The 26,960-nt window shown below is 47.1% G+C and overlaps 1 protein-coding gene across 1 annotated transcript; it reads right to left on the reverse strand.

Annotated features, from left to right (window-relative positions):
• On the reverse strand, positions 1 to 25,662 carry LOC147728172 (cis-aconitate decarboxylase-like). Its single transcript, XM_086963745.1, has 7 exons — positions 25,284 to 25,662; positions 24,087 to 24,250; positions 3,753 to 3,879; positions 3,009 to 3,196; positions 1,911 to 2,003; positions 1,413 to 1,618; positions 1 to 922 (listed from the first exon to the last, which is right to left on the reverse strand). Exons 1-7 carry the CDS (start codon positions 25,660 to 25,662, stop codon positions 1 to 3), a joined length of 2,079 nt encoding a protein of 692 aa, XP_086819871.1.
• Positions 25,663 to 26,960: the final 1,298 nt, after the last annotated feature.

Below are 26,960 nucleotides of genomic sequence, written 5' to 3' on the forward strand. Positions count from 1 at the left end.
TTACTGCAGAGAGGATGCCAGTTGTGAACAGTCTGTAAGGTTTTCTATCTCCTTCACCACCTCAATAATTGCTTGTGCCTGGTCTTGGTAGAGCACATGGGTAGCATTGGAGAGGAACTTCTCATTGAGTGATTCTTGGCTGAGGGGCTTCCTCCAGTGTCCATAGAAGGTGTCACATCTGCCGGTCACAATCTCTCCACTCTCCAGCAGCAGCACTACTTCCCCATACATCTTGTCAAAGTTGGCCACATTGTCTTCAGGGTGCTCCACCACCACCTTCCTCAACAGGTTGATGAGATCTGGTCTACTAAGGCTGTCCTCACTGAAGGAAGAAATGCCCACCTCGCCATCCAGAAGGGCTGTGCAGGCGTTGAACTGGAAGGAGTGTCGCGCCTCGTGCTCAGACTCTGGGAAGGGCCTGTTGATATACTTAGAGACTGGGACCCTCAGAAGAACAGCGCGGATGGAAGCAGGGTCAAAGGAGCCCGTTATATTGGTGACTCTGTTTCTGACTGAGATGGCAGCGTCTGCCACCCAGTGCATGCCCAAGTGAGCTGGGAACCTCTTAAAGGCAATGTCTTGCTTCTCCAAGAGAAAGCTGTAATCTTGATCTGGCATTGCCAGGGACGAGGGCTGGTAGTCACCATAGAAAGCACTGAACCCTGAGCAGCCTGGCACATCGTCCAAGATAAGTGGGTTGGCTTCCATCCCACGGGCAGCTAGGAGTGCTGCTTCCATCCCAAAGCGGGTCGCATTGCCAATATGGAGAGGCTTGGCAAGAGTTGCAGCATTGGCCATAGGTGCCCCCGCCAGAGAGGCAGCAATCGCCAAAGCATGGGCACATTGTTTTGCATTCAGTGAAAGGAGCTTTGCTGTAGCAGCAGCGCTGCCCATGGTGCCAACAACAGAAGGAGGGTGGAACCTGAAGGAAATACAAGGAACTGTGTCAGACATGGAATAGTGATCACATCAAAATAGGTTTAGAATAGGGGCAATGCTAACAATAAGTGTGAATTATGGTAAAATACTTAAAACATGTCATACATTAATGCTATCGTGCAGTACGAGGAAACGTAGAACAAAAGGCTAGGATCTAATCAAGCATTTGACACAAACAAATATTCTAGTTACAGTGAGCGGAAAAATAAATGTTACCATGTTTACATTATATTGTGTGCTATCCACATGCATGATTTTGTTTGCATTAGATTCCTCTTCCGGATATTTCTGCCCTTTGCCCCCATCAGGCACACAACATAACATGCTCTCTCTGTATGGATCTCACATATGACACATGGAATATTTCTATTCTCTTTCAGCATCTTAGTAATGCTCTGGAGCCACTAGAGCCACTTATGGGTATCGTGTGTTGGCCAGATGATATTTCTGCCTTTTGTGGGCATCATACAAACCTTTTAGGGATATTGCTGGCTTCATTCGAGAAACGCATGAGTCTTCCTTGCACCTCGATGCCAACATTAAATGCCAACAGAAAGTCTGAGCCGCTGGGTCGGAAACCCACTGGCAACATCTGGGAGGCAGCCATTAGAGCTGGGAGCACAGCACCTGACGGGTGAGTGGCAGGGTGCCAAGTGTCATCGAAGTCCATGGAGTGACTCTGTTAAAAGAGGAGTAGAGGATTAGAAGGTACTTAAAGAAGGGTGTGTCAGGAAGTGAAGATAAGCAGAGCAATAGTGTCATCAACCTATGGACACAATTTACAGAAGTGTAGGATCCATATTCTAATATTTTGTTGAGTGACTGTGCCATTGCCCAATACAGACTCTTTACAGGAGTGGAAACAGACATGGTTTAACATTGGCGGAGACAACATTTAACTAAACTTCTCACAAACTCATGGCTCTCAGTCTGTGATTGATGGATAAAGTGATAGCTTTCAAAATCCTTACCGCTACTCCATTGACATATGCAGCCAGCGTAGGTGGGAGTCTCAATCCTTTCCTTCCATACACAGAGCTGATGGCAGACAAGGAGTACATGTCCTGTGAGAGACAGAATTAAAAGTTAGAAATGGACAGTGCACATAGACTTCTAGTGGAGGAATAACGGAGCTTGTGGGGATGTGGATTACTCAACTCTATACACAGGATGATTCAACCTATGTGGTGGTGCCTATTAGAAGAAATGCAGGAGCAGGTACTGAGTCTCAGTGATTAGATGTAGTTTTTCTGAAGGATGGTTGTACAGGGGACCAGAGGTACCAATGTTTTTTTGGGTACCATAGTCCATTCTCACAGTCCTGCTAGCGTCTCACTATATGAACTGCTTAAAATCTGAAGGCAGCCTGGGGTGTGATTAGAGGATGAGTTTTTCATGGTGGATTAGTAAATCAAGGTGGATTTTGTGACTTTGTCTGTCTCTCTTCTTACCTATGATTCTGGGTAGATGCCCCTGCTTTCATTCTTGAGAGTTATTTAATGGGTGAGGGGTTCATGGTGTGTTGCTTGGTTAGATCCAAGCTTTGGAAAATAACCTGGTAAAATCTCATGGTGATACTGAACAACTAATGTCTCAAAGGGGGTTTGATCAAGGGATGGTTTGAATCATGAGATTTTGCTTTAAGTCAATGTCTCCTTTTCTCTTTGAGTAGTTCAAGGCCATTCTAACTTTTTGAGTCATTGCAGGGTGTTTTAATGCTTGTGTGCTACAAGATGTGCTGTTCATTTTGCTACCACACTCACCTTAACTGGCATGACTCCTGGGTGATGGTGCACTCTGCTGATGTACAGGGTTGTAATGGACGTGTAGTCCTTGGTGTGCTTTTTTGGTAGGCCTGGGAGGTAAATTCTGTTCCGCTCACGGAATTTGGGTAATTTTGCATTCCCTGAGAATGACAAATTGCCCAAGATTCTGCGATTCACTGCTTTGTGGAATTTTTTGCTTGTTCGCACTTTCAAAATGCGTGTTTGCAAGATATTTTCCCCCGAGCATTTAATTGTTGTATTTTGCAGAGTGTAATGCTTAGTGTGTTCAATGTCTCCTCTTACCTGGCAGTATCCCAGGGCGATGTTGAACACATGGGTCGCGCTTCCCACCAGTCCAACGCCGATGCTGTCCAGGATCATACGCTTGCTTCGGTGCCGCACGGTTTGGGAAAGGTGATCTGTCTGGACTCCATGTATGAATGAAGCAAAGCTGCTAGTGACCGCCTTCTCCAGGGGGCTCCCCTCCAACACTGAATGAAAAAAAGAGACAGGATAAGAACTACAAGCATTCTGGGCTGGCATCAGGCACAAATCCAGATGATTCAGACCAAAACCAGATGTTGTTTTTATGGGACACTTGGAGTTCTAGACTGATAGCAGACTCAAACCAGTAACTGGAACCATGGCATAAGGAACCCACGTCAGGGTGAGTGACACCAGAACCTGTAACTGGGCCCATGGGATACAGAGCGGTCCAGGCCCATCAAGAGTGGCATCAGAACCAGTAAGTGGGCCCAGGGTATACTGAGCGGCATCAGAGCAGGGAGAGTGGCATCAGAACCAGTAACTGGGCCCATGGGATAAAGAATGGTCCAGGCCCAACAAGAGTGGCATCAGAACAAGTAACTGGGCCCAGGGTATACTGAGAGGCATCAGAGCAGGGAGAGTGACTCCAGAACCAGCAACTGGGACCAAGATATAGCGAGCGATCTCAGACCAGGGGAGGGGACACCGGAGCCCTTAACTGCGTACAAAAAATACAGCGTGACCTCAGACCAATGGCAGTGAGTACAAACAGACACTTACCTTCCACAGCCGCTGTGTGCACCTGCCTGGACAGCCTGAGGATGGCGTGTGGTTTCTGGAAGAAGGGAGAAAGCAATATTAGTCGAGTTGTTTCATTGTATAAGAACATGGAAGGGAGTGGACAGGGCTAAAAGAGAGGAACACAAGGCAACAGAGTCGAGAAAGGGAAGAGGACAGATAAGGGGGAATAACAGAGGAGAGATCTGAGTGTTTTCACAGCTAGCAAGTGCAATCTGTCAAACTGCAGTCCAAGACTGGCAAACGAGTGACTGCTTCCTGGCACGTGAGCAGTCTCAGCCTGGCATTTAGCAATTCAAGGTTGAAACATAAGCTGTCCTAGCATGGCACACTGCCTGGCATATCAGCAGGTAGAGCATGGAGTATAAACAGCCATAGACTCGCACATGAGCTGCAGGACTGGCACCACAGCCACTCCATCACAGGGGGAGCCCAACAGCAGGGCAGCACCCAGGTATGAAAGGCACCACCTTAACATATGATGCCAGCACGTAGGAACACGTATGATGGTAGGACTCTGATAAATGATGCCTGCTCGAGCTGCGTGTGGAGTGCTGTCCTGTGCTTGTGGCCGCTCTGGGGGCAAGAACTGCAGCGGAGCCCATTAATTTGACTATCCTGCGACCTGGGAGCATATCGGCTCGGTCACCTCGGCAGGGGGAGAGCCTGATCTGTCATCTGCCTTGGGAGCGGGACTGCGAGGTCCAGAAGTGCTAGCGCCGTCCACCGCGCGCACCTGGTTCCTCTTCCCGCCCCCTTCTCCCTCCGATCTGCCTGAAATCCTTAAAACTCCTCGCGGCCCCCGCTGGCGCGGGAGCCGCTCGAGCTGCATGTGGAGTGCTGTCCTGTGCTTGTGGCCGCTCTGGGGGCAAGAACTGCAGCGGAGCCCATTAATTTGACTATCCTGCGACCTGGGAGCATATCGGCTCGGTCACCTCGGCAGGGGGAGAGCCTGATCTGTCATCTGCCTTGGGAGCGGGACTGCGAGGTCCAGAAGTGCTAGCGCCGTCCACCGCGCGCACCTGGTTCCTCTTCCCGCCCCCTTCTCCCTCCGACCTGCCTGAAATCCTTAAAACTCCTCGCGGCCCCCGCTGGCGCGGGTGCCGCTCGAGCTGCGTGTGGAGTGCTGTCCTGTGCTTGTGGCCGCTCTGGGGGCAAGAACTGCAGTGGAGCCCATTAATTTGACTATCCTGCGACCTGGGAGCATATCGGCTCGGTCACCTCGGCAGGGGGAGAGCCTGATCTGTCATCTGCCTTGGGAGCGGGACTGCGAGGTCCAGAAGTGCTAGCGCCGTCCACCGCGCGCACCTGGTTCCTCTTCCCGCCCCCTTCTCCCTCCGACCTGCCTAAAATCCTTAAAACTCCTCGCGGCCCCCGCTGGCGCGGGAGCCGCTCGAGCTGCGTGTGGAGTGCTGTCCTGTGCTTGTGGCCGCTCTGGGGGCAAGAACTGCAGCGGAGCCCATTAATTTGACTATCCTGCGACCTGGGAGCATATCGGCTCGGTCACCTCGGCAGGGGGAGAGCCTGATCTGACATCTGCCTTGGGAGCGGGACTGCGAGGTCCAGAAGTGCTAGCGCCGTCCACCGCGCGCACCTGGTTCCTCTTCCCGCCCCCTTCTCCCTCCGACCTGCCTGAAATCCTTAAAACTCCTCGCGGCCCCCGCTGGTGCGGGTGCCGCTCGAGCTGCGTGTGGAGTGCTGTCCTGTGCTTGTGGCCGCTCTGGGGGCAAGAACTGCAGCGGAGCCCATTAATTTGACTATCCTGCGACCTGGGAGCATATCGGCTCGGTCACCTCGGCAGGGGGAGAGCCTGATCTGTCATCTGCCTTGGGAGCGGGACTGCGAGGTCCAGAAGTGCTAGCGCCGTCCACCGCGCGCACCTGGTTCCTCTTCCCGCCCCCTTCTCTCCTCCTCTATTTTAACCACGCCTGGAACGCGTACGCGGGACGCGCGCGGACGACGAAGCGGGCGAAGACCGGGCCAAGAGCGGGCCCGTTTGTGCCCGTTCGTGACCGGCAGTGACCGGACCGGACTACCCCCCTAAATTTTCCTGCTGCCTGATTTCCTGTGGATCATGGTCGGTCGCGAAACCAGGAGCAAATCCCTGTTGGCCGGAGGATCTCAATCTGCCGCAGGAGGTATGGAGAAGTTTCTTACTAGGGCTAATAACATTATTGACAAAGAAATTGTCACACTGGAGAAACGACTGTCCAAGGAACTAATGTCTCTTAAACGTTCTAGTATGGGCCCTTTAGCCAATGCTAAAACTCCCGAAAGACCTACTGACTGCTTGCCTGTGGTGGATGCCCAACTTTTACTTCCCGATTCTGCCCCCCCGCTAAGTGTAGATTCTGTTGTTATATCTAATCCCCCCATTATCGTAGCTGATTCTAACCTTGTCTCTGATTGTGCAAATGTTTCCTTTCCCTCTGTAAATGATGGAAATACTACCCTCCTGGCCACTCAGGGGGGGAAAGAAGGGGCTATTAAGAAACGGAAGAGACAGTATAACAGTAAGGGTAAAAATACCGGGAGGGCATCTAAAACAGCTAGAATAGATGGAGAATCTGTATTGTTGAATTCCAACGGTGAAGGGAGCTCACCCAGTAACGATATCTCTATGGATAAAATAGCAACCCTACTAAAATCGTTTATTTTTCCATTAGAGGCCAAACTAGATAGGCTTGATTTCAGAATGTCTAATATAGAGAAATCAACTGCTATACTTCTAGCTAACTCCTCCAAGCCTAATAGTTCTGGTCTCCCTCCCAGCATGCCTACTCCCCAAATTATTCCTCCAACTACTGTGTCCCAAATTCCTGTTCCAACGACCGTAAGCACCCAACCTGTTCCCCAAGTTTCCAACTCGGTTAACCTAGTTGCCCCACAGAATATTCAAGGCCCCCCGCCAGGTTTGCATATCCCACCCGCACTTATGTCTATCGATACCCAAGGGCCCCCACCCGAAGATCTCAAAACGCCAAGAATTAGACGGCCTGATCTCCCACCGGAGGCCAACCGGTTTATGGTAATTCTGGCAGGAGCACCTCCATTAGATAGGGGTGAAACTGAAACCTTTAACTCCCTTAAAAACCAAGTTATAAAATGGCTTAATTGGAACCGACCCTTACCGGCACACCTGCACAATGAAGTTATCATGGTGAGGAGGGTACCATGGGTTGGTAAAACCCCTAAATCCATTAAGGGAGATTGTATCACTGTCAGTTTTAGAGATCCACGTACAGTGTCCTACATATGTGCGGGTGTTAATAGGTCTTTAGATTCTACTATCCAGACTCTCCCTGTCTCCTTTTTCTTCCCACCACCTATTAACCCCATGTACTATGATGGAAGCAATGACTGGACTAGGGTTGAACGTAGGGGAAGGCCTTTTCGCCCAAGACACACCAGATTGCCCCCATTTCAGACCCCGCAGAACACCTTCTGGGATTATAATCGATATAGTTGTCTTGATGGGCTTGAAGGAGTCGACTGACTACCCAGTGTTTATACCACTGTTCCCCCTCTACCCAACGAGACTAATTCTTTCGATAGTGGGGTTACTGTGGAGCATTACACCTTACCAGTAATGGTTGGCAAAATAACTTCTGATTTACCCGATCTGATCCCCTTAACCCTCGATAAACCAACTGAAGTCCATCTTTCACCACCCGATGAGGCTATTGATGATAGGGGATGTACAATGATTTCTCCTTTAGAAGAGATATCTACTTCAAGTGATCAAGGGTATTCCATGGTGAGCTGGAATATAGCTGGCTGGCGTCAGAGAGCTTCGGCTCTAGGGTGGAGGGAACTTATTCTTGGGTTTGATATTTTATGTTTACAGGAAACATGGTCCACTATAGACATTCATTTTGATGGTTTTGTTTCTTATAATTGTGTTGCACAGGAATCCGTTATGGGGAGGGCAAAAGGGGGCCTGCTTGTTCTAATATCTGTTGATCTCCCGATAACTGTAGGTTCATATTCTACTGTTGGCACACATTCACAAATTCTGGAATTACAAGCCAAAAAGGGTAGGAACACTCTACTGATCAATCATTACAATAACACATTTGATCCTACCAGCACCCTAGTCGTGGACGAACTGGAAGCCTTTTTAAATGAAATCTGTAATAAATCCCACACATCCTACGACATCATATGGGGAGGGGACTTCAACATCAGAACGTGTCCGCACTCTCACACCCCAGTCTGTGGGTTTGATGGGGATTCGGGGGAGAATTTAGCACATTTTCGACACTCCCTATATGGGACTTCCCTTAATGGTCTCCTGCTAAAATTTGATTTAGTTATCCACCAACCAGCTCTTGATAAAATGGGCAATATTGTTCCAACTTTCAAAGGGAGGGATACTGAGTCGGTTATTGACCATTTGTTGATTTCAACCCTTTTGGTGCCATTCTGTACAGTGCCAATCATTAAGGACTATTGTCTGAGCGATCATAATGCCCTAACTATGTCTATTCTTATCTGGGGTCCCAGAATTACGCCTACAGGCAGGGTTGTTGACAATATTGTTCCAAGTAGGCCTAATGGAACCCGGATAAAGTGGTGTACGGAAAAATCAGAAAAACTACATAGTACAGTTGTGGTAGATGGTTCCAGACAGATATTTCGCTGTCTGGAAGTCAATGCCCCCCCTTTGGGTATTATAGCGGATTTTGAGGATCTTGGCACTATTATTAATAGAATTTTTACTAACAATAAGATCAATTCTAGACGGGATAAGGTTGGCTGGTTTGACCAAGCCTGTACAACAGCGCTAAAAACTCTTAAGCAAGCACTGTCCAATCTCCCAAGAGACAGGGAAGTGATTAAAACCTTGAGGTCCAATTATAATATAGAACTTAAACGTAGGAAAAACGAACTCCGGGAACAAGCCTGGGACAATTTGGATTGTGCTGCAGCTCTCCGGGACTGTAAATTGTTTTGGAGTACTATTAACGCCCCATTCCTCCAGAAAGAAGATTTCCCAGTACTTACCGCATTAGTAAGCGAAGATAGCTGGGTCCGATATTTTTCAGGAATTTTTGACCCCCCTGAGGAGTCTTATGATAAAACCTGTATGAATCCCCAGCTGACTCCGCAGCCTTTGGGAATTACCATCCGAGAAGTAGTTACGGCAATTAATTCTAGTAAAGGAGGTAAAGCCCCAGGACCCGACGGGGTCCCGATAGATCTATACAAACATGATCTGGCCCTTTGGAGCCCTCTATTGACCCAGGTCTTTAATGCTGCCACTGATTACTCCACTCCGGCAACCTGGAGTGAATCCGTTATTATCCCGATTTATAAGAAGGGAGATAGAGGGGAGGCCAAAAACTACCGCCCCATCTCCCTTTTAGACTCCTCCCTTAAAATTATGAGCCGGGTACTACTGCTACGCCTGGAGGAGTGGGCGACCGATAATAATATCCTGGCACAATCCCAATATGGCTTTAGAAAGGGTTTGGGGACCATTGACCAGTGCATCAACCTCAACCTTTTAATAGGTAAATATACTAAGGTCAAATTCGGCTCCTTATTCCTTTGTTTTGCGGACCGCTCTAGTGCCTTCGACCTGGTGAATCATTCCCTGCTGTGGACAACCCTTCTTGATATGGGAGCACCCTCAGGTATTATCCATTTCTTAGCTAGGTTATATTCCAATCTTTCCACACAGATTCGATATGGACCAGCAGGAGAGTGTACGAGAAAGATTATGGTAAAATCAGGCATTAGGCAGGGGTGCGTATTGGCCCCCTTGCTTTTTTCCCTTTTTATTAATTCTATGGAACAAGAATTAAAACAGGTCCAAGCTGATGCACCACAAGCAGGAGGCCTACCTATTCCAGTGTTGTTATATGCGGACAACACTGTTTTATTATCTAGAACCCCAATCGGCCTCCAGCGGCTAATGAACTGTTTTTATGATTTTATTCAGGGTAAGAAACTCAAAATCAATAACTCTAAAACATTCATAATGGTCTGTGGCAAAAAGGTGAATCACCCTAAGTCTTTCTATTTTAAAGATAACAGAATTGAGGTTGTAGATAACTTTTGTTATCTGGGCATTACTTTTAACAGTCGGGGCTCATGGACACCTGAACAAACTAACATAAAAGCCAGGATGGGGAAGGCTTCACTAGGTGTCTTCCGTTTTGCTAATAAACTGGGCAGCCGACGGATTCCAGCAATGTTAAATATTTATAGGCACAGATGTTCATCAATAGCGCTTTATGGTTCAGGGGTATGGGGGTACGGGTCTAACAGAGACTTGCAAATTCTGGAAAATTTGTTTCTGAAACGGTTACTTTGTTTACCTTCATCGGCATCTAACTACCTGGTCCACGAGGAACTAAGGTTGGACCATATAGCCGATTTAATCGAATTGAGACCTCTCCTGGTATGGAGGTCTATTTGGCTGAAGGTGAAAACAAGTTTCACAAAGAGCATTATCAAAGATTGTTTGTCTTTGGATAATTTCAAGAATATACCATGGATAAAGTATGTGACCACTACCTTTAAAGAACTCTTTGATTTGGATGTACGTAAAGATCCCGAGATTGTAACTACTTTATCCAAAAAGGAGGTGAAAGAAGAATTTCTGAGGGTAAAATTCGATAAACGGAAAGCAGATACAAGTAACTACTCAACCCATGCTTTCTATTCCTCCAATGCAAACGAGGGACCTAAATATTACTGTCGTATTTCTGAGGATTATGCTGTATGATAACAGCCTCTATTGTTGAACATCTTATAACAGACCCAGGGCCGGTGCTAGGCATGGGCAGCATGGGCGGCTGCCCAGGGCCCCGAGCTCAGCCCATCAACAGGGGGCCTCGCAAAAGTCTTTCCCCACCGGCCGCCGTGAGGCCCAGGGAAGGGCTGCCTCTCCCCTGGGCTTCGCAGGCATGTGTAGGAAATGAGGAAGAGGCCCCCCTCCCCTGTGCCTCGTAGCACTGGGCAATGGCTGTTAACCCCCAGGGAGGGGGGCCCTTTTCCCCTGAGCCGTGCAGCCCACATGTTTGCGCGAGGCCCGTCTACATTTGTAATTGGGGATGCCGTCCACTTCCCACTCCAGTGCCAATTAGCACGCATTTCGGGGGCCTGACAGTGGTAAAACAATTTATGAAGACAAGCAACTCTCACAGATGCTGATGAGCTGCGAAAGAGATGCTGGTCAGTGGCTGAATGGAAGGTGTTGTAGCACACGAGGGGGGCACGCACCATGCAGGGTCAGGAGCACCTTCCGTAATTTAGATGTAAATAGCTTTCAATCTCTGCGTTCCAAAGAGCTCTCTCAGTCTAGGGGCTGTGAGTCAGGTCAGATAAAATTGTTAAGTGTTTTGCAGGCTCCACTGGTGGAGAGTTCATAGTGTTCTATTCCTCATTTCAGTTGTGCATGAATGTTACGCGTCCCCAAAGCTTTGAGGGGAAAAAGTGTTACCTTTTAATTAGTAGTCACGAAAAACTTGATTGTGAAAAATGATGTCTATTTGGGCAGTACCGTGTCTAGTAGTTTAAGCCATAGGCTACGTTTTACAACTTTTTTTTTTAAACAAATCTATGGAGAGAAAAACACTTTAAACATCGAATGCAAATATATAAAATAAAAATGTTGCCTACCCCAAGGTATTCGTTGAGTATATGCCCATTTTTAATTGGCCTATTTGAAATGTATACAAAGGGAAGATTTTACAAAAAGTTTGTAGCCTAAGCTCTGCTATCCCAGTACAAAATCTTAGGCTAGAGCTTGGACTCCATCACCCATGTTCAAGCACTGGCTAATGTGATTTCTTGGGGGGTACAAGGTCCTTAACTCCCTTTGCTGCTAGGCCTTTCCCCCGTGCTAAGCCTTTTTTTGGCAATTTGTTTTAGTTTGCGTTTAGGCCTGTAACTTTGTGCATGCAAATGGATGGAACCACCCTCCCCTGGGCCTTACAGCTCGGGCTCATGGTGAGGGGGTCCACACCTTGAAGCCATGGTGTAGCACTGAAAGGCCTTGAAGGGGGCCCGCTCCCCTGGGCCTCATAGCCATGGTTCATTGCTGATAGGCCTATGGGTCTATCCTAATCCTTTCAATGCTACACCATGTATGAGAGGCACTCGAGAGTAGCGCTCCTTGTGTGGCTCCCCACTCCTGGGCCCATTAAACTTTTTCTTACAGTGCTGGACCCTGGCCCTGTGCATGTGTCTCTAACAGAGGAATAGCAATCGGTAGTGCAGCAGGTGGCGTGGCACGAGGCTCAGGCATATTAAGAGCTTAATCTTTCCATAATATGGCTTTACTGTACTGTGCAGCCAGTGGACGAGGGTGAGAGATGCTTTCACTTTGCACCATGGCACCACTGGTGTGCTACAGCCCTCTCTTTCATGGGCCTCACAGCCATTTCACAGACCTGTGAGGCCTGCGAGAGGCCCTCCCTCCCATGGGCATCACAACCATGGTTGGACACTCACAAGAGGAGGCACCCTCCTATGAGATAAGCAGCACTGGAACATGGCTATGAGGTCCAGGGGTCCTCTCTCAGGGGGTGTAGTTAACAATAGTGCAGCAGGTGCAGTGGCACCAGGGCTCTATCTTGCATAACGGTCAATGGCAACATTACTAGTTCACTGGTTCCTTCTCCCTTGCACCGCAGAGCCATGATCCAGTACTGCTGTGCAGCTCACAGAAGGCCCACCCTCCCCTAGGCCTCACTGTCATCGTCCAATGCTGAGAGGCAGCACAGATTCATGAATTTCATGCTTAGGGCAAGAGGCGACATCTGAAGGGCATAGCTATCAATAGCGTAGAAAGTGCAATGGGACCATGGTCTTTTGGGGTTATCTGTCCAATGCACCCAAATTATGGATGTATTTTACTGCTCAGTCAGTGACTAGAGGGTAGTGTGGAGTCACAATTTGCCTTGCTTGCACGACGGCAGGCCTGCTCTCCTACACCTTGCAGCCATGATCCTGTTCTGTGATGTCCAAATGTCATTCTCTCCATTGGGCCTTATGTTTTTTATTATTATTATTATAATATTATTTATTATTATTATAATTCTGGCGAGTAAAGAGCCTACACACAAAAAAAAGATTGTCCTACGTCTCTTAGCATGTGTATGGAGATACTGGTTAGAGAGAGGATTTATGTTAAAACAAATTACAAAGTATTAATGTCATACTAAGGTAGCACAATAATGGCACAGAAAGATAAGGAAGCCTTTTGAAATTTGAAATTATATCCATGGTGTGAGAGGTTTTCTCTTGTGTCATTTTATATTTTGAATGATCCCGCCCCTCCTTATTATTATTATTAATATTAATTCTTGTTAAGCGCATGACTACCCTCAGGCATCCCAGCGCTATCATTACCTCACAGGATCTCCCCACTTTATGGAGCAGAACTGGAAATTGTATCATGCACTCATCTGGAAACAATCAGTTGAGGAGTAACTAATATACATCTTTGTGAGACCTGCACCTAGCTTTTCCATCTTTGTGACAAATGTAATCCATTTAATACACTTTTAAAATATATGGACTTATTTCATTTGTATATTTATCTTTTTGTCCATGTTACTGATATATCGATGTTAGGTCTCTTCAGGGTTGCCAAATAAGATCAATAGTCCTTCGATGTCACTTTCTGTGATGTCACTTCTTGTGATGTTACCAAGGGCGGCTCCTCCACTAGGGCGGAGGTGCGTTGCCCCACTGCTTTCTCGCAGTGTGAGAAGCTGAAACACAAAATGCTAAAACTACCATTTTATGTTTCTGCTACTCGCACTGCGAGAAAGCAGAAGGGTTTGGTTGGGGGCGGGCGGGTCTGCTTTAGGGCAGGGGAGGATTGCCTTGCTCCCTGATAAAGGCCCTGACTGTTGGTCGGCCCTCCGGGATCGACCAAACAGTCATGCACACTCTGGCGTTTCTCCATGTAGGCACCAATGCACCCTACATGGAGAAAATGTCTTCCCCATAGGCGCCTGGCTGGTCGGCGGCCCAACCAATCACAATGCTGTCATTGCCAATGCTGCCATTGCAGCGTTCTCATTGGCTTAGGAGAGGGAGGCTGCCTGCTTCCTGTTCCTGTCAGAGGCAGGAAAGAAAGAGAGCAGGTCAGGAGCAGAGATGACGCGAGGCCTGAGAAGGTAAGTTTATTTTATTTTTAAATTACCCTCCGCGCGAACCCATGCAAGACCTCCCACCCCCGAGTCATGCTGGCCGCGACTGGATTTTACATGAAAATTAGAGGGGCCTCACATCTTCCCTTTCGCCCGGGGCCCCAGAAGTTCTAGGACCGGCCCTGAACAGACCTTAACTACCCAGGATGCTTCTGCAATGTTCACGGAAGACAGAGACGCCCATATTATGAACATCACAGAACACATGGGGAATGGTCTCAGTACTGGCGATATTAAAACACGTGGCAAGGTAAGAATAAAAGGGGCTCTCCTTCTACTCACAAACATATATTGAGAAACTAAACAAATACTTATTAAAAAATATGAGAATGTAAAAAATACATAAAAAGCATGAGAAAGCCAAGATGAAAAAAACGAAGAAACAAATGAAGGCAATAATATAGCCACATACATTATCTAACAACTGAATGCACCGTCTGTTGTATTTTAAAAGATATCTCTCTATAAAAAACAATAGATGAATAGCGAGATCGAGAGAAATGCTTTCAAACAACCCAAGTGGAGAACGGAAATAAATTATGTCCCCCAAGCAGACGAAAAATATACAAATCCAGCCATCAAAGCTGCAAAAACCTGATGCCTGTAGCGGGGCTCACCTGGAAGGCGCATTGAAGCATGCTCTGCACTGGTGTCTGCCTCTGTCCTGAGAGAAGTTACCCCTGTCTCTACAAGCAGTCTCTGTCTTTCGAGGTGGAACTCCTGTGCCCCGCAGTCTATCTCTGTCGACCTGAGAGGGGTCTCTTTTGTCTCTGTCCTGCGACAGTGGTTCGCTCGGCCTCGCTCTCTCCGGTGCTGAGGGCAGGTGAGCTTCTGTTGTTGGCTGACGTGTCTCTCTCCTGACAGAGGTTATATACCCTGAAGAGGCGCGTGAGATCAAACCCTGCGGAGAGTGACGTCACTAAAAGGGGCGGGCGAGGTGTGACCAGCGCCAGGTGTCATCCTCTAGGAAAGGCCACAGAGAAATCTGGGAAACTCCTAAAATACCGTAGAAAAGACAAAAAAGAGAGGGGCCCGTGGGAAATCCAAGGAAGACACCCCTGGCTGATCCACGGTGTCCGTGTCGCCTCCACCTGACTTCCTAAAATGGAGGATGCACTTAGATCATACTAGTGATAGTGATATTAAGAGTGCGTGTGCGCGAGCATATCAATCAAGGGATTCATAAGCGCGGGAACTCACCGGCGAGGGTCTCAAGGCAATATGTGACTATCTCTGTAAGCCTATACAGCTGCATATGTATGCATTTATGAAACAACCATTTGTATTCACAATACAACATTTACATTCAAACATTTGAATCCAACATAGTAAATAGTTCACGCGAATACCCGTTTAATAATTTCATTTAAAATTGTCATTTCTCTACGTGTGTGCTTATGTGTTTGTACTTATTTCTTTATCTCTGTATATATATGACTCTGTGCCTAACATTCTTAACATCTCTCTAAGAATATATCGGCGATTTTTGTTACTTCGCTCTCATAATTTATGGGTATCATATATCATTTTTTATAAGAAATAACTAAAAAAAACGAAATTTCCTCTGTACGTTCCATGGTTGGAATGTATTCTTAATAATATACTTTAAACAGTAAAATAAATAATTTATCATTTGAAACCTATGATGTCATATCTCAGAAAAGGAAGGGTAATAGACTGGGAGATGAAGATTCAACTTTAATTCCCTATAATAATCTTAAAAATCTGAACAGGAAGTTCCATCACTTTTGGGGGCGCTGGAGGCGGACGTTCTCTTCAAGTAGCCCCCTCCCCAACCACCCCACCCCCTCCCCCACCTCCAGCCCTGCAGGGAGCTCCACTCCCTGCGTCTGTTTTCGAAGTTAGGAAATCCCGGAAGTTCCAAACAATAAACACCTATTTGGGGTGACTTTCTCTAAGGCACGTTTCATCATACTAGCTCCTCCCTGTCTCTCCCACAGAGCTGGTTCCACAGGTCTGAGAAGGACCTGGAACCACAAGTGACAGCACCTCAGTCTAAAAAGAGACAGTCTGGGATGTTCATTGACAGCAGAGACTTCAGAGCAGGGGCTGTTGTACCTCAACACCCCCCCCACCCCCCCACTCTAGCAAGGGGTATAACTGGTCAGTATACGCATGAACAGGTCACATTACTGAGCACTAACAATACAGTTATTTATGGTTTTGAGCAGCCATACATAGCCCATTAACGCTGCCTCAGGGCGCTTTGAGATAAAAGGTAAACAGAGAGATAGGAGAGATAGTTGGGGCGGGTGTCGGACAACAGTTCTAACTAGAAGTCAATGCCTTGGGTTCCTTGGGAGACGGAGACCTTGAGAGGGTCAGGCCTGGCACATGTCGGGATCTTCTGCCACATCCTTGGAACTTGTAAAGCGGGTGGTCGCTCTCTTCTGGTTAGCAGATCTCAGATGTCTACTCAGGAGACTTGGTTATATAGACTTGGTTATATAGCTGGGAGCCTGTCCCTAGACAGATATAGGGACAGGACTAAAGGTATCAAATTGGGATCTCTCGTTGACCAGGAGCCAATGGAGTGACTTGAAGATCACCGAGATCTGGTCTTTGTGTCTATGGCCAGTGATGGGTCTAGCTGTAGAAGTTTCCACTACAAGACTATGATTTTGAGGAAGGCAGGGTTTTCCTGGCAGAAGACTTTTGAAAACTAAATGGGTCAGAGCTATGATTTACAAACCCTGGACACACAACAGGCAAATGTGTTGGTATCAAGGGAGAAGCAACACCTATCTGATATAAAGTGTCAACTGGAAAATTCTCATTGAAAATCCATCGGAAAATGACAGCAGTTTTGAATGCTCATTACTGATCCTCTGCCAGTTAATCCTCCATTAAAACATTCTTATCTGAAGTTAGTCTGGTATATGCCTGGGCACTGCCATTACATGCCAGGCGTCTTCCAACATAAATCTAAGTGTTTCTCAAATATTCCAAAGGGCTCTCAATTATATAGCCCTTAGTGTTGCTAATATGGTGCCCAATATGACAGCCTGCTGTGGGGTTCTCAGTTGTGCAGAGCTCCGATTAAACACAAGTCTGCCAGGGATGAGCGCTGATGCTCAGATAGGATGAGGCTTTCTCAGAGGACCAGAGGCCTGGTCATGGTGCTAGGGGTCTGCTAACAGTGCACAGGTGTTGCTAATATGTCACTCCGTGTGCCAGCATGCCTGTGATGCTGCCCAGCTCTGTCACCTATGCTTGTAGTAGTACGATTCCGCCAGTGAGGAGAACTAATGCTGAGGAAGGCGGAGACTTTCTCAGAGCGCCAGATGTCTGCTCACTGCTCAAATGATGCTCAATGTGCCAGCCATCCTGTGGTGCTGCTCAGAGGTGAGAGAGTTCTGCTCAAACACACGTCTGCCAGAGATTAGCTCTGATGCTCAGCTAGGCCGGGGCTCTCTCAGAGTGCCAGGGGTCTGCTAGTCATAACTGACCCTCATGCTGATACTGCCATGATGCCCAAGAGTGTGAAATACACATTACTATGCCATTTACATATTGTATTGTATTGTAATTGCATTTATATAGCGCTTACTGCCCTTTACGAGGCGTTGAAGCGCTTTTTCGGTGAGTAGCACGATACTCCGGGACTTACATACATACATTGACCCTGCATGTAATCATCCTCGCCATGCCAGTGAATTACTGAGGGGGGGTTCCAGTTGTGTGCAATAAAGAGCTACGGATACACACGTCATGGTGCAGCCTTCTATCATACGAATATACATATCAATATGAAGGAGTAGCCCTGAGCATCAGATAGAATCATCTGCACTGAGGTGGGCACATGTCTGTCAGTGGGGTTAATCCTGCTCACACCACATCCGCTGCCCACATGACACTCGTGTACACATGCACACATGGACACCCTGGAAGGGTTCAAAACTGATTACAGTGAGCTGTCAACAGGCATTGGCATACTCTCTGCCGCCTCAATTTGCCAATTGGACAACATCAGTCTCACTTCCACAACCATCCATTGGCTGATTCCTTTCAGTGTATCACGTGACAGATTCCTGTCTTGGAATTTTGATGTGCTTAAAAACTAGCAAGCATTATCTACTCAAGATTTGACTAAACTGACCCAGTGATAGAGCGCGCAGGGACCTACTAGCTCAGTTTTACCATACTCACCTTGGGCCCATATAACATTCACACTTTGAACTAGCAGTCCTGCCTAACTAATTACTAATTTATTCACCCTATCAGTTTGCGCAGAGGTCAGTTTAGGACTTATACCTGTAAACCATGACTTCCCAAACCTCGTCACCTTATTATAAGTCCTGTGATTCAAAGGGAGTTAGAATAAACAGGCAATATTTAAACATATTTACCTTTCTTATAATAACCACAGACTCAGGGAAAGTTTTAAAACCTTTATCTATGAGAGATTTTCTGAGTCAAAATGAAAAGGGCCACAATATTGTGACCATAAGTTTTACAAGCAAGAATATAACCAGAAGGACATAAAGTTTGTAAGAAATCACAATAACACCTGGGAAGGGTGCGAAAGGGAAATAGTACAAGGACATACCACATGGATTATATTTGCCTAGAATGGTGCAATGACCAATCCTGGCCACGGGCTGGGGTAAAAAGACCCGGACCAGGCTCCTGAGTAATCAGGTGCCCACGGGATAAGACAGGTGCAGATCAGCACAGGTGACCTCAGCTAAGTGCAACGCCCGCATCACACCCCTCTCTCTAGAAAAAGCCATTTAGAACCCCTATTCGGTAATCGATTCTTCTGACGGAGTGCTCCGCCAGCAACTCTGCTTCTCGATCGCCTATTGAGTGCGCTGGGTCAGCGACAGGTCAGCTATGCAGACAAGTCAGACAATTTCTCTATCTAAACCTACCTTAGTTATACCATTTCGAGGGCAATGTACCACCCCTAAATGTTGCAAATCTATGTGTTCCCCTTAAGTGATTGGTTGGAAAGACGAGGAGAGGTCATCACACCATACCAAGATGATGTAATTTCAATTCAGTTCATATTGATTGAATCCCCACACACAATTTACTTTCCCATGACTTTATTCCGCCCAACAATACTGTTCAACAAGTTTGATACAATTTATATAGCTTCAGTTTCTACTGAGGTCAGAAGGGCGTTTTCTCATGGACATCGTGGGTAAGATGCTTCTTGGCCGAGGTTCAAGGCCAATGCCTCAGCAATTTCAGAGTCAGAGTGCGCGTGCGCTGCATCCTCCAAGATGGAAGATGTGACAGTATTCAGGCCCAAAGTACGAGCTAGTATCAAAGTAAAAAAGAAACATATTAGAATACAAAATTAATGAATGCACTGTATACCACTTATCTCTACTCTAACCCCATTACTTTATTTTAACTTGTGCAATAATAGTTAAGCAGAACAAACAAGTTTAGCACAAGCTGCAGCATAAGCGTTAGCATGTAAAATTTAAAGCAGCCATTTCTGGCACTAGTGCGCAGAAGCAAAGATTTCCCACCAAGCAAAGGGTACGTCATGCCACGTAGATGTGACAGACGCATCCGCAGAAGTTTACCCGCGTTTTCGGCGGCCATTTTAATGCATTCGAGTAACTATTAGTAAAAGCACATAGGCAAGCTTCCCCTAGATACTAGAAATGTTGTGTAGTGCAAATATTAGTAAACAAAAATGTTGGTTAATATATTATAGGTTATTTAGAGGGGGCTGAGTACAAGCAAGATTCTGTATATGTGAAACCTTGCTCCATCAATCCCCTCTTTGATGATATTTAATATCATCACAAATTAAGGAACCAGATGCCAACTTCAACACTCTCCCAATTCAATTTCTTCTATTACTTGGGGAGTTTTCTTTTTATCATTATTCTGATAAACTTCCCTTCTCTTACAGATGTCCCCCTTTAACTCTTCGATTTGAATCTCGTCAATTTTCCTTCCTTCATTTTCTCATTAATAGTGTACCTTTTTCTATTTCAGCAGCATTTGTACCAAATCATTATCCCCAATATTATTAGTGATATTACCATTATTGGTATCAGTACTTTACCTACAATACTTCTACCTACATTAGATATCCAAGTACCAATAGAGGAGAGACCATCAGTAAGTCTCTTCCGTGCACTATCAACTTCCAGTGGTTTCAGTTCTTCTTCCAAATGAGTAATGTTCCTAACATACCTTCTAATTTCAACACTTTATCAGATATGTAAGTACAACAATGTTGCGCTTTCAACATTCTACAGACCCCGCCCTCTTTTGCTAATAATATGTCAATAGCAAGTTGATTTTGTAAAACCATTGATCTGATCGCAACCAATTCGGTATTGATCAATACGAATCCTCCAGCAGTGTCAGTCGATAAGCGATCCACGAAGGTAGACAATTTGCAAATTCTTTGAGTATTCAGAACCACTCCCACTGAAGGTATCAATGCACTAAATATATCACCTACAAATTCTTCAAAACTAGCTCTTTTATAACGTGTTAGTTCATTTTCGTGTGCATTGCTTCCAGTGATTCTTTTTACATGGTATACTTTTGGGAATACTATTCCAAAATAGCAACTCCCATACCATAAATCAGGCAGCTTAAAGTAAGCTTTGTTCTCACATGGGGTACCGCAGGGTATAAGCGCTGTGGAGCATACGGTGGGGGAGGTCTTTTATCTAACAGATCCTCTATCTCATCTTCGGCCTCATTTCGTGTTACATAACTCTTATCCACCTGCAACCTGAACTGTCTATCTGCGTACTCAATATTTTTCGCTGTCTTATTCTTGTCATGTGCAATGGCTTTCTGAGTTACAGTTTGCCCTTGCTGTATTTTTAGAAGTTTCTCAGACCAAATGCGTCTCCTCTTTGCCTCTTTCTGCCATTTGTTAAGGGTGTCAAACATAGCCTGTCTACTGCGCTTAGCAAAGAGACGCTCTTGTAAATACTGAATCTTTTTCTCGTCAAAAGACCCAGTTTTCGGCCACTGTAGTTCCACATTATCTTTGGTGTACTTATGCCATAAGGTATTAAAAAGAAGGGGACCTATCCCGTGCTTGCAGTACATATCATGGCTGGGTGTTCCCTCCGGAGGGGCTGGCTGGCTTTCGTCCAACCTCGTGCTCCCTCGGTGAACGCAGCCAAAGCATAATTTACTAAAGCACGGCATTGCCCTTTTCTACCTAATTTCAGCTGAAAAGGAATCAAGGATTATTGTTCATAACACAGAAGAATCAATAGTCATTAATCATCTCGCTCTCATATACATGGCCATGTTTTCATTGAAAGTCATTCTTTCATCGAAAAACAAATCTTCAATTTGACATCACCAAACAGAAACACAGATATTTGCAAACAAGAGGTGGAGCCCGTCGACTCCCACCTATGGAGAATACTTCTCAATCTTCAAAGCTGCAAAACGTTTTCTTATAACAGTCTTGTTCTTAGACTGCCTAGAGATAGCTACACAGGTTTCTAAACCACAGACCGACCTACGGGCCATCCGACAGCATTCATGGTTCACCTCCCGAACTATTCTGGCTAAGCCCGCTTTTTCAAGCGCCGCTCCAGATCTGTCCGGGTGCTACCCAATCTCAACTGCCGGCGTTCCCGAGAGCAGTCCAGCCAAGTAAAAACCGCAATTCCCACAAAGGCGTCTAGTCTCTATCTCTAGTTCACAGACCAAACCAGAGGCATCTGCACGTGCAATTTCAATGTTGCCCCGTCAGACCCCCTATTTCCAAAGTTTCTCCGTGACCACAGGTCACCAAATGCCAAGTTCCAATTCCAAAATTGCAAAAAACGATATCCAACACAAAACGAGACAAGACACTCTCCTGGTGCACGCATGTCAGATTGTACGTTCTTCACTGCCAACTCCCGCTAAGGCCAACGTGGCTGGTTCTCGGGTTACACCCGAAGGACTCCGGCATGGGGCCACTAGCAGCTGGGGTTCTCGCGATCGGGAGAGCGGAGCAGACCCCGAATTCTTTGGGCCTATTCTTCAACCCCCCGATCAAGATCACCCCTTTCAATGTCCCGCTTCTCTTCTGATTACAGAGGGACGACCCCAACGCGGAGTCCCGGCGGAGTCGCCAACTGAAGTACCGACAAATATTTACCACCTCCCAATTAGAGTCATTTTCACAACCAATCACATTCCCATTACCAATAATCAGTCGGTTGGCAGTGCAGAAGGTCCAATCGTTTATTATAACAAACAAACTCTGCCAGAGGAGCTCCTTGCGACCTAACTCCACGAGGTCCGCCAAGAAGACTGCTGGCACATTATCAGAACATCACATATATACAGTTACATTCTTGAAACCGTTACCTAAGATGGAAAAATACAAGTTGGTACAGGTTGGTGCAGCAGGAAAGACCATATATGGGAGACAAAGCGCTCTTTGTTTAGCTCATGCTAGATTAGCAAGGTCGTACGGGTGACTCCCTTCTGCTAACTCCGAGGGAGACCGCTCCGCACCCCTACCGGAATGTGCCTATCGGCCTCCTCCTGCTACCTATAATCTTGACAAGCCTAACGAGCTGAGACAGCAGTATTGCAACAGTTGGGCTATTTCTCAGGAGAACCACTTAGGTGCAAGAAATGAATGGAGTCTGCTAATGTAGGGCTTCGAGTGAGGCCACAAAATGACGTCGGTCAAGTCAAGCAAGTGTAAAACGTGCAAAGCAGTGTATGTTAGAACTCTAAATTACTGCAATTCGGGTTTATGCTAGTGTTTGCGTACTTGCGGTAAGTAATTTAGATACATCATGCTAATTCTAAAACATCGATTATATGCTTCACATAACCGGAAATCAATTCCGGTTCCTCAATGCACTTGTGAGGAACAGGGACCCTCTCCTTTAGTCAGGGCAAGGGAATTACCCCTTAAGAGTAACCCCTGCTCACCCTTTAGGTTGCGTGGCGCGAGCAGTCAAGGATAATCTCAGAAGCGCTAAGTTAGTTAAGCATTTGTAATCACACACAGTAAAAACACTGATTCCTCCACAAATAGACACCAGGCGTTGTACTTGTATAAAAATACGTAATCTTTATGTAAAAATATATGTAGCTTAGGCACAATTATCACAAGACCATTATAACACGTACTATGAGGCCACAAGGTTTAGAAAATAGGCAAGTGTTCCTTAAAAGTTCTTACTAGGCAGTTAGGTTGCTTCCAGGTGCTTTAATTACCAAGTCTGCTCTGTTGGGCAGTGTTTTCTCACTACCTGCTCTTCGTAGCGCTGTCGTACGCTGTCTTTGCTTCGTTCAGTGCGCTTCGGACGGGGGTCTTGCCAAACCTCACGCACCTCGCGGACGCATTCGTCCGTGGTGCGGCGTCTGATGCGAAGCGTGCAGGGCTTTCAGTGCGAGGCGTACAGCGATGTAAGCGTATCTGGGGCCAATAAAAGTGGGTGACCAGCCTTTCAAAGGTCTTAGTCTGCCCTAGATGTCCTGCCAATGGAATGTTTATGAGCCAACCCCAGTAGGAAGGCTCTGCGGCATGCGGGCACCACCAGCACAAAGGCTGACCCCAGCTCAGCAGTCTTAGGCTCGCTATATTCTCCCAATAAATCAGATGTGAACCAGACTGGTCACCTGCTGCCTGGGCTGCAGCCTGTTGCCGCATACCCTCAAGAGAAGGGCACACTCTTTGCTGCTGACAAAACTCCTCCCTGGTGGGCCCTCCTTCCTGCTGCAAATGGGTCAGCTCAGGTAGGTCCCCCAGGTTGGCACTCTGTTCCCCGGTAGGCTTCAGGGCATCCCCCTCGGGGTCTGCTCCTTCCTGGGCCGTGGACACCAAGAGGGCCGGATTCACGTACACCCTGCCCCTTCTCTCTTAGGCAGGGATCTGGGCCGTACTCTCAGGTCCCAGATCTTTCTCAACACCCTCCTTGGCTGCCATGGACCTAGTGGTAGCACACGCCCACTCAGGCAGACCCAACATTTGTAAGTGAGCTCTCCTCTCCACCGTAGCCCACGGGAGTACTCTAAATCATTGCCCAGCAGACAGTCTACAGGCATGGCGGGCCTCACAGCTACCTGAAGAGTTCCTGAGACCCCCCCACTCAAAGGGAACCTGAGCCACCTCACATTGGCTCTCTGAGTTGTCTGCTGACACTACAGGGTAGAATACATGAGAGACAACCTGCTCTTTGGACACCAACCGGGAGCTGACAGCAGTTACACTGGGTCCTGTGTCCCTTAGAGCCTCCACTCTATGGCCATCGATGGTCACCCACTGCCGGTACTTCTTAGTGTTTTCAGGCAGTGCGGGTTTAGGGACCATCTCAAAGTCTCCTAAGGAAACAAGGGTGAATTCTACGTGGCCCATCCTCTGGGGCACCCATCTCTTCCTCTCCCTGGGCTACACTAGCAAGCTGGCGGGGGTGGTGCAATGGTTGGTGCAGGGTGGTCCCTCATGTGACACTGGGGATCAAAATACTGGTGGCCCGTTTGACCACACTTGAAACATGAAAATGCCCACCTCTGAACAGGCCTACCTGTCGGGGGCACTGACCTCTGCTCTTGGGGAGGCTGGGATACCACTGCTTTGTTCCCTTGGGAATTACTTTGGAGCCCTCTTGGAAACTCCCTGGGTTTACCACTATCCCCCCACTTCTCTGCTGGGGACCCTGCCCACCTTTAGCGAAGTCTCCCACTGGACCCTTGCGAATCCTGGTGCTCACCCTGCGGTCCGCCTCCTCAGCAAGCTTCCTAGGGTTAGTTAGCTTGCAATCAATCAGGTGCTGGCGTAACTCAGGAAAACAGTTACTAGATAAATGCTCCCATGCAATCAAATCATACAGTTGCTCAAAAGTTTCTACTTTGCTACCTTTTACCCAGCGCTCCTTTGCTCTGCAAAAAAAAGACACATATTCAACCCACGTGGTACCCTCTGACTTCTTGCAGGTCCTAAACCTCTGCCTATACATTTCAGGGGTTAAACCATAGCGGGCCATCAAAGCCTCCTTCATGTGGGCATAAACCATTCTACTTTCCTGAGGTAGGTCCAACAAGGTATCCCTCCCCTCACTAACAAAGCGACCCCACAACCCCGCTTCCCAGTCCTTCTCAGGGACCCGGTGGGACACCATAGTTAACTCATATGCTGCAAACCACTGTCCAATATCTTCACTTTTATGGAAATCCTTAATAACCTCTTTGGGTATATACACTCTACTCTCAGTATGCACTACAGGTATACTGCCACCAGAAGGGGAGATCTCTACACTCTTGGCCTTGATCTCCAACTCCCTCAATACTCTCTCATGTTCAAATTTCATCTTCATCTTCTCAAATTCGAACTTCTTGTTCTCTAGGTCCCCCTGACCTTCCATCTTGAGCCTAGCCATCTCCATATTATGCCGCCTATCTCTCTCCCTGTCCTTCATCTCCTCTAGAGACAGACCCCTTGAGGACACACTCGTGCCCGGGCTAGACAGCGCTTTTTCACCAACCAAATCTACTACTTCCACCTGCTGCTCTCCCACAGTCTCTCCCTTCTCCCCAGGCCCTCCCACATTCATGGGAGCATCCCTGGCCTCTAGCCAGGCCTTCAGGGCTTTGTAAAACTCCTCTCTCTTAGTGAGGCCTGTGATAGGGACTGTGAACTTTTTGCAAAAGAACGCGAGCTGCTTGGCATTGTAGGTATCTATTCTCTCTTCTTCCCAGGAGAGCTCCTCCGAGGCATTGGATCTGGGCTTGCCCATTGTAGAAATAACTAGTGATATCAATCAAAAATAGAATAAAAAAATCTCAAAAATGTATGTGGTTGCATTATGGTCTGCACTCACTAGTAGTGTACACTATAATTACTGTATGCAATCACAAATGCAAGTCCAGATCCTCACCGCTGATGACCAATGTTAGAAATGGGGGTCTCTAGTTGGCAGTGGCTGGCCACAGTCCAAGTAGGGACCCTTCTTCCTAAGTCTGAGTAAGGGGGCTATACCCTTTGATAACCCCTGCTTAACCCTGTGGTAACGTAGCACGAGCAGCTAGGCTTATCTCAGAGGCAGTGTGTAAAGCATTTATGATCATACACAGTAACACAGTGAAGGACACTACAAAGGGACACCACACAAGTAGTTATAAAAAATAAGTATCTTTATGTATAGAGTTAACACAAGACCAATAACGGTAAAATGCCACAATACTGGAAAATGGGGATACTCTTGAAAAGCTGGAAAAATAGTTCAAAGGGTTCAAATAGGGATTTAGTTCAAAGCAGTGGTCTCTGCGACCCTCTTACTTACAAAGTACTTGGATTCTTAGCAAAACCATCAAATGCCGCAAAGGAGCTGTATCGATGATTTTCCCCACGATAGGCCGGCGATGCGTTGAATCCTTGCCGCAAGGGAGGATGATGTGCCAGGTTGCTGGTGCGTGCGGGACAAAGCTACAGATTTCCTCACGCTAGGCCAGCGATGCGTTGAATCCTTGCCGCAAGGGAGGATGATGCGCTGATCCTGTTGTGTGTTCGATCTTGTTGCAAGGAAAGAAAACGGCGCCCCGCGAGGGAGCGACGATCCGGGTACGAAGCGAGGAAAATGGCAGGCGCCCTACGTCCGCGCTACGATGATCTCGATGCAATGTTCCATGGTCAGCGAGCCTTCAAAATGCCCACAAATGTGTGATACAATGATCTCTGGGGTTAGCAAACACTCTGGGGCCCGCAAGCGTGCGATGCAATGATCTTTGGTTTCCGAGCGATTGGCAGCAGCAGCGCGTGGATTCTTTTTACGCTCTTCAACTGCGGCGGCTCGCAAACGGCGTTAGCGACGATTTTCAGATAGTAGAACTAGAGGCCCTGGAACTCACAGGGGCCTCACCTGCAGATAGAAATCCTCGCTGGGAGGAATCAGGAGGCTGGTGGGGGAGTCAGATTTGCCTGTGACTCCAGCAGTAGGCTAGCTCTCTTCTAGCCCTTGGGTGATTGCTTAGCAAAAATAAAAGTCTCTCAAAAGTCCTTTTCCCTCTTCTTCCAAGTCCAAGGGGAATTACTGAA

The sequence above is a fragment of the Lissotriton vulgaris genome, chromosome 3_1 (genome assembly GCF_964263255.1).
Source record: "Lissotriton vulgaris chromosome 3_1, aLisVul1.2, whole genome shotgun sequence".
Taxonomy (NCBI): Eukaryota; Metazoa; Chordata; class Amphibia; order Caudata; family Salamandridae; genus Lissotriton; species Lissotriton vulgaris.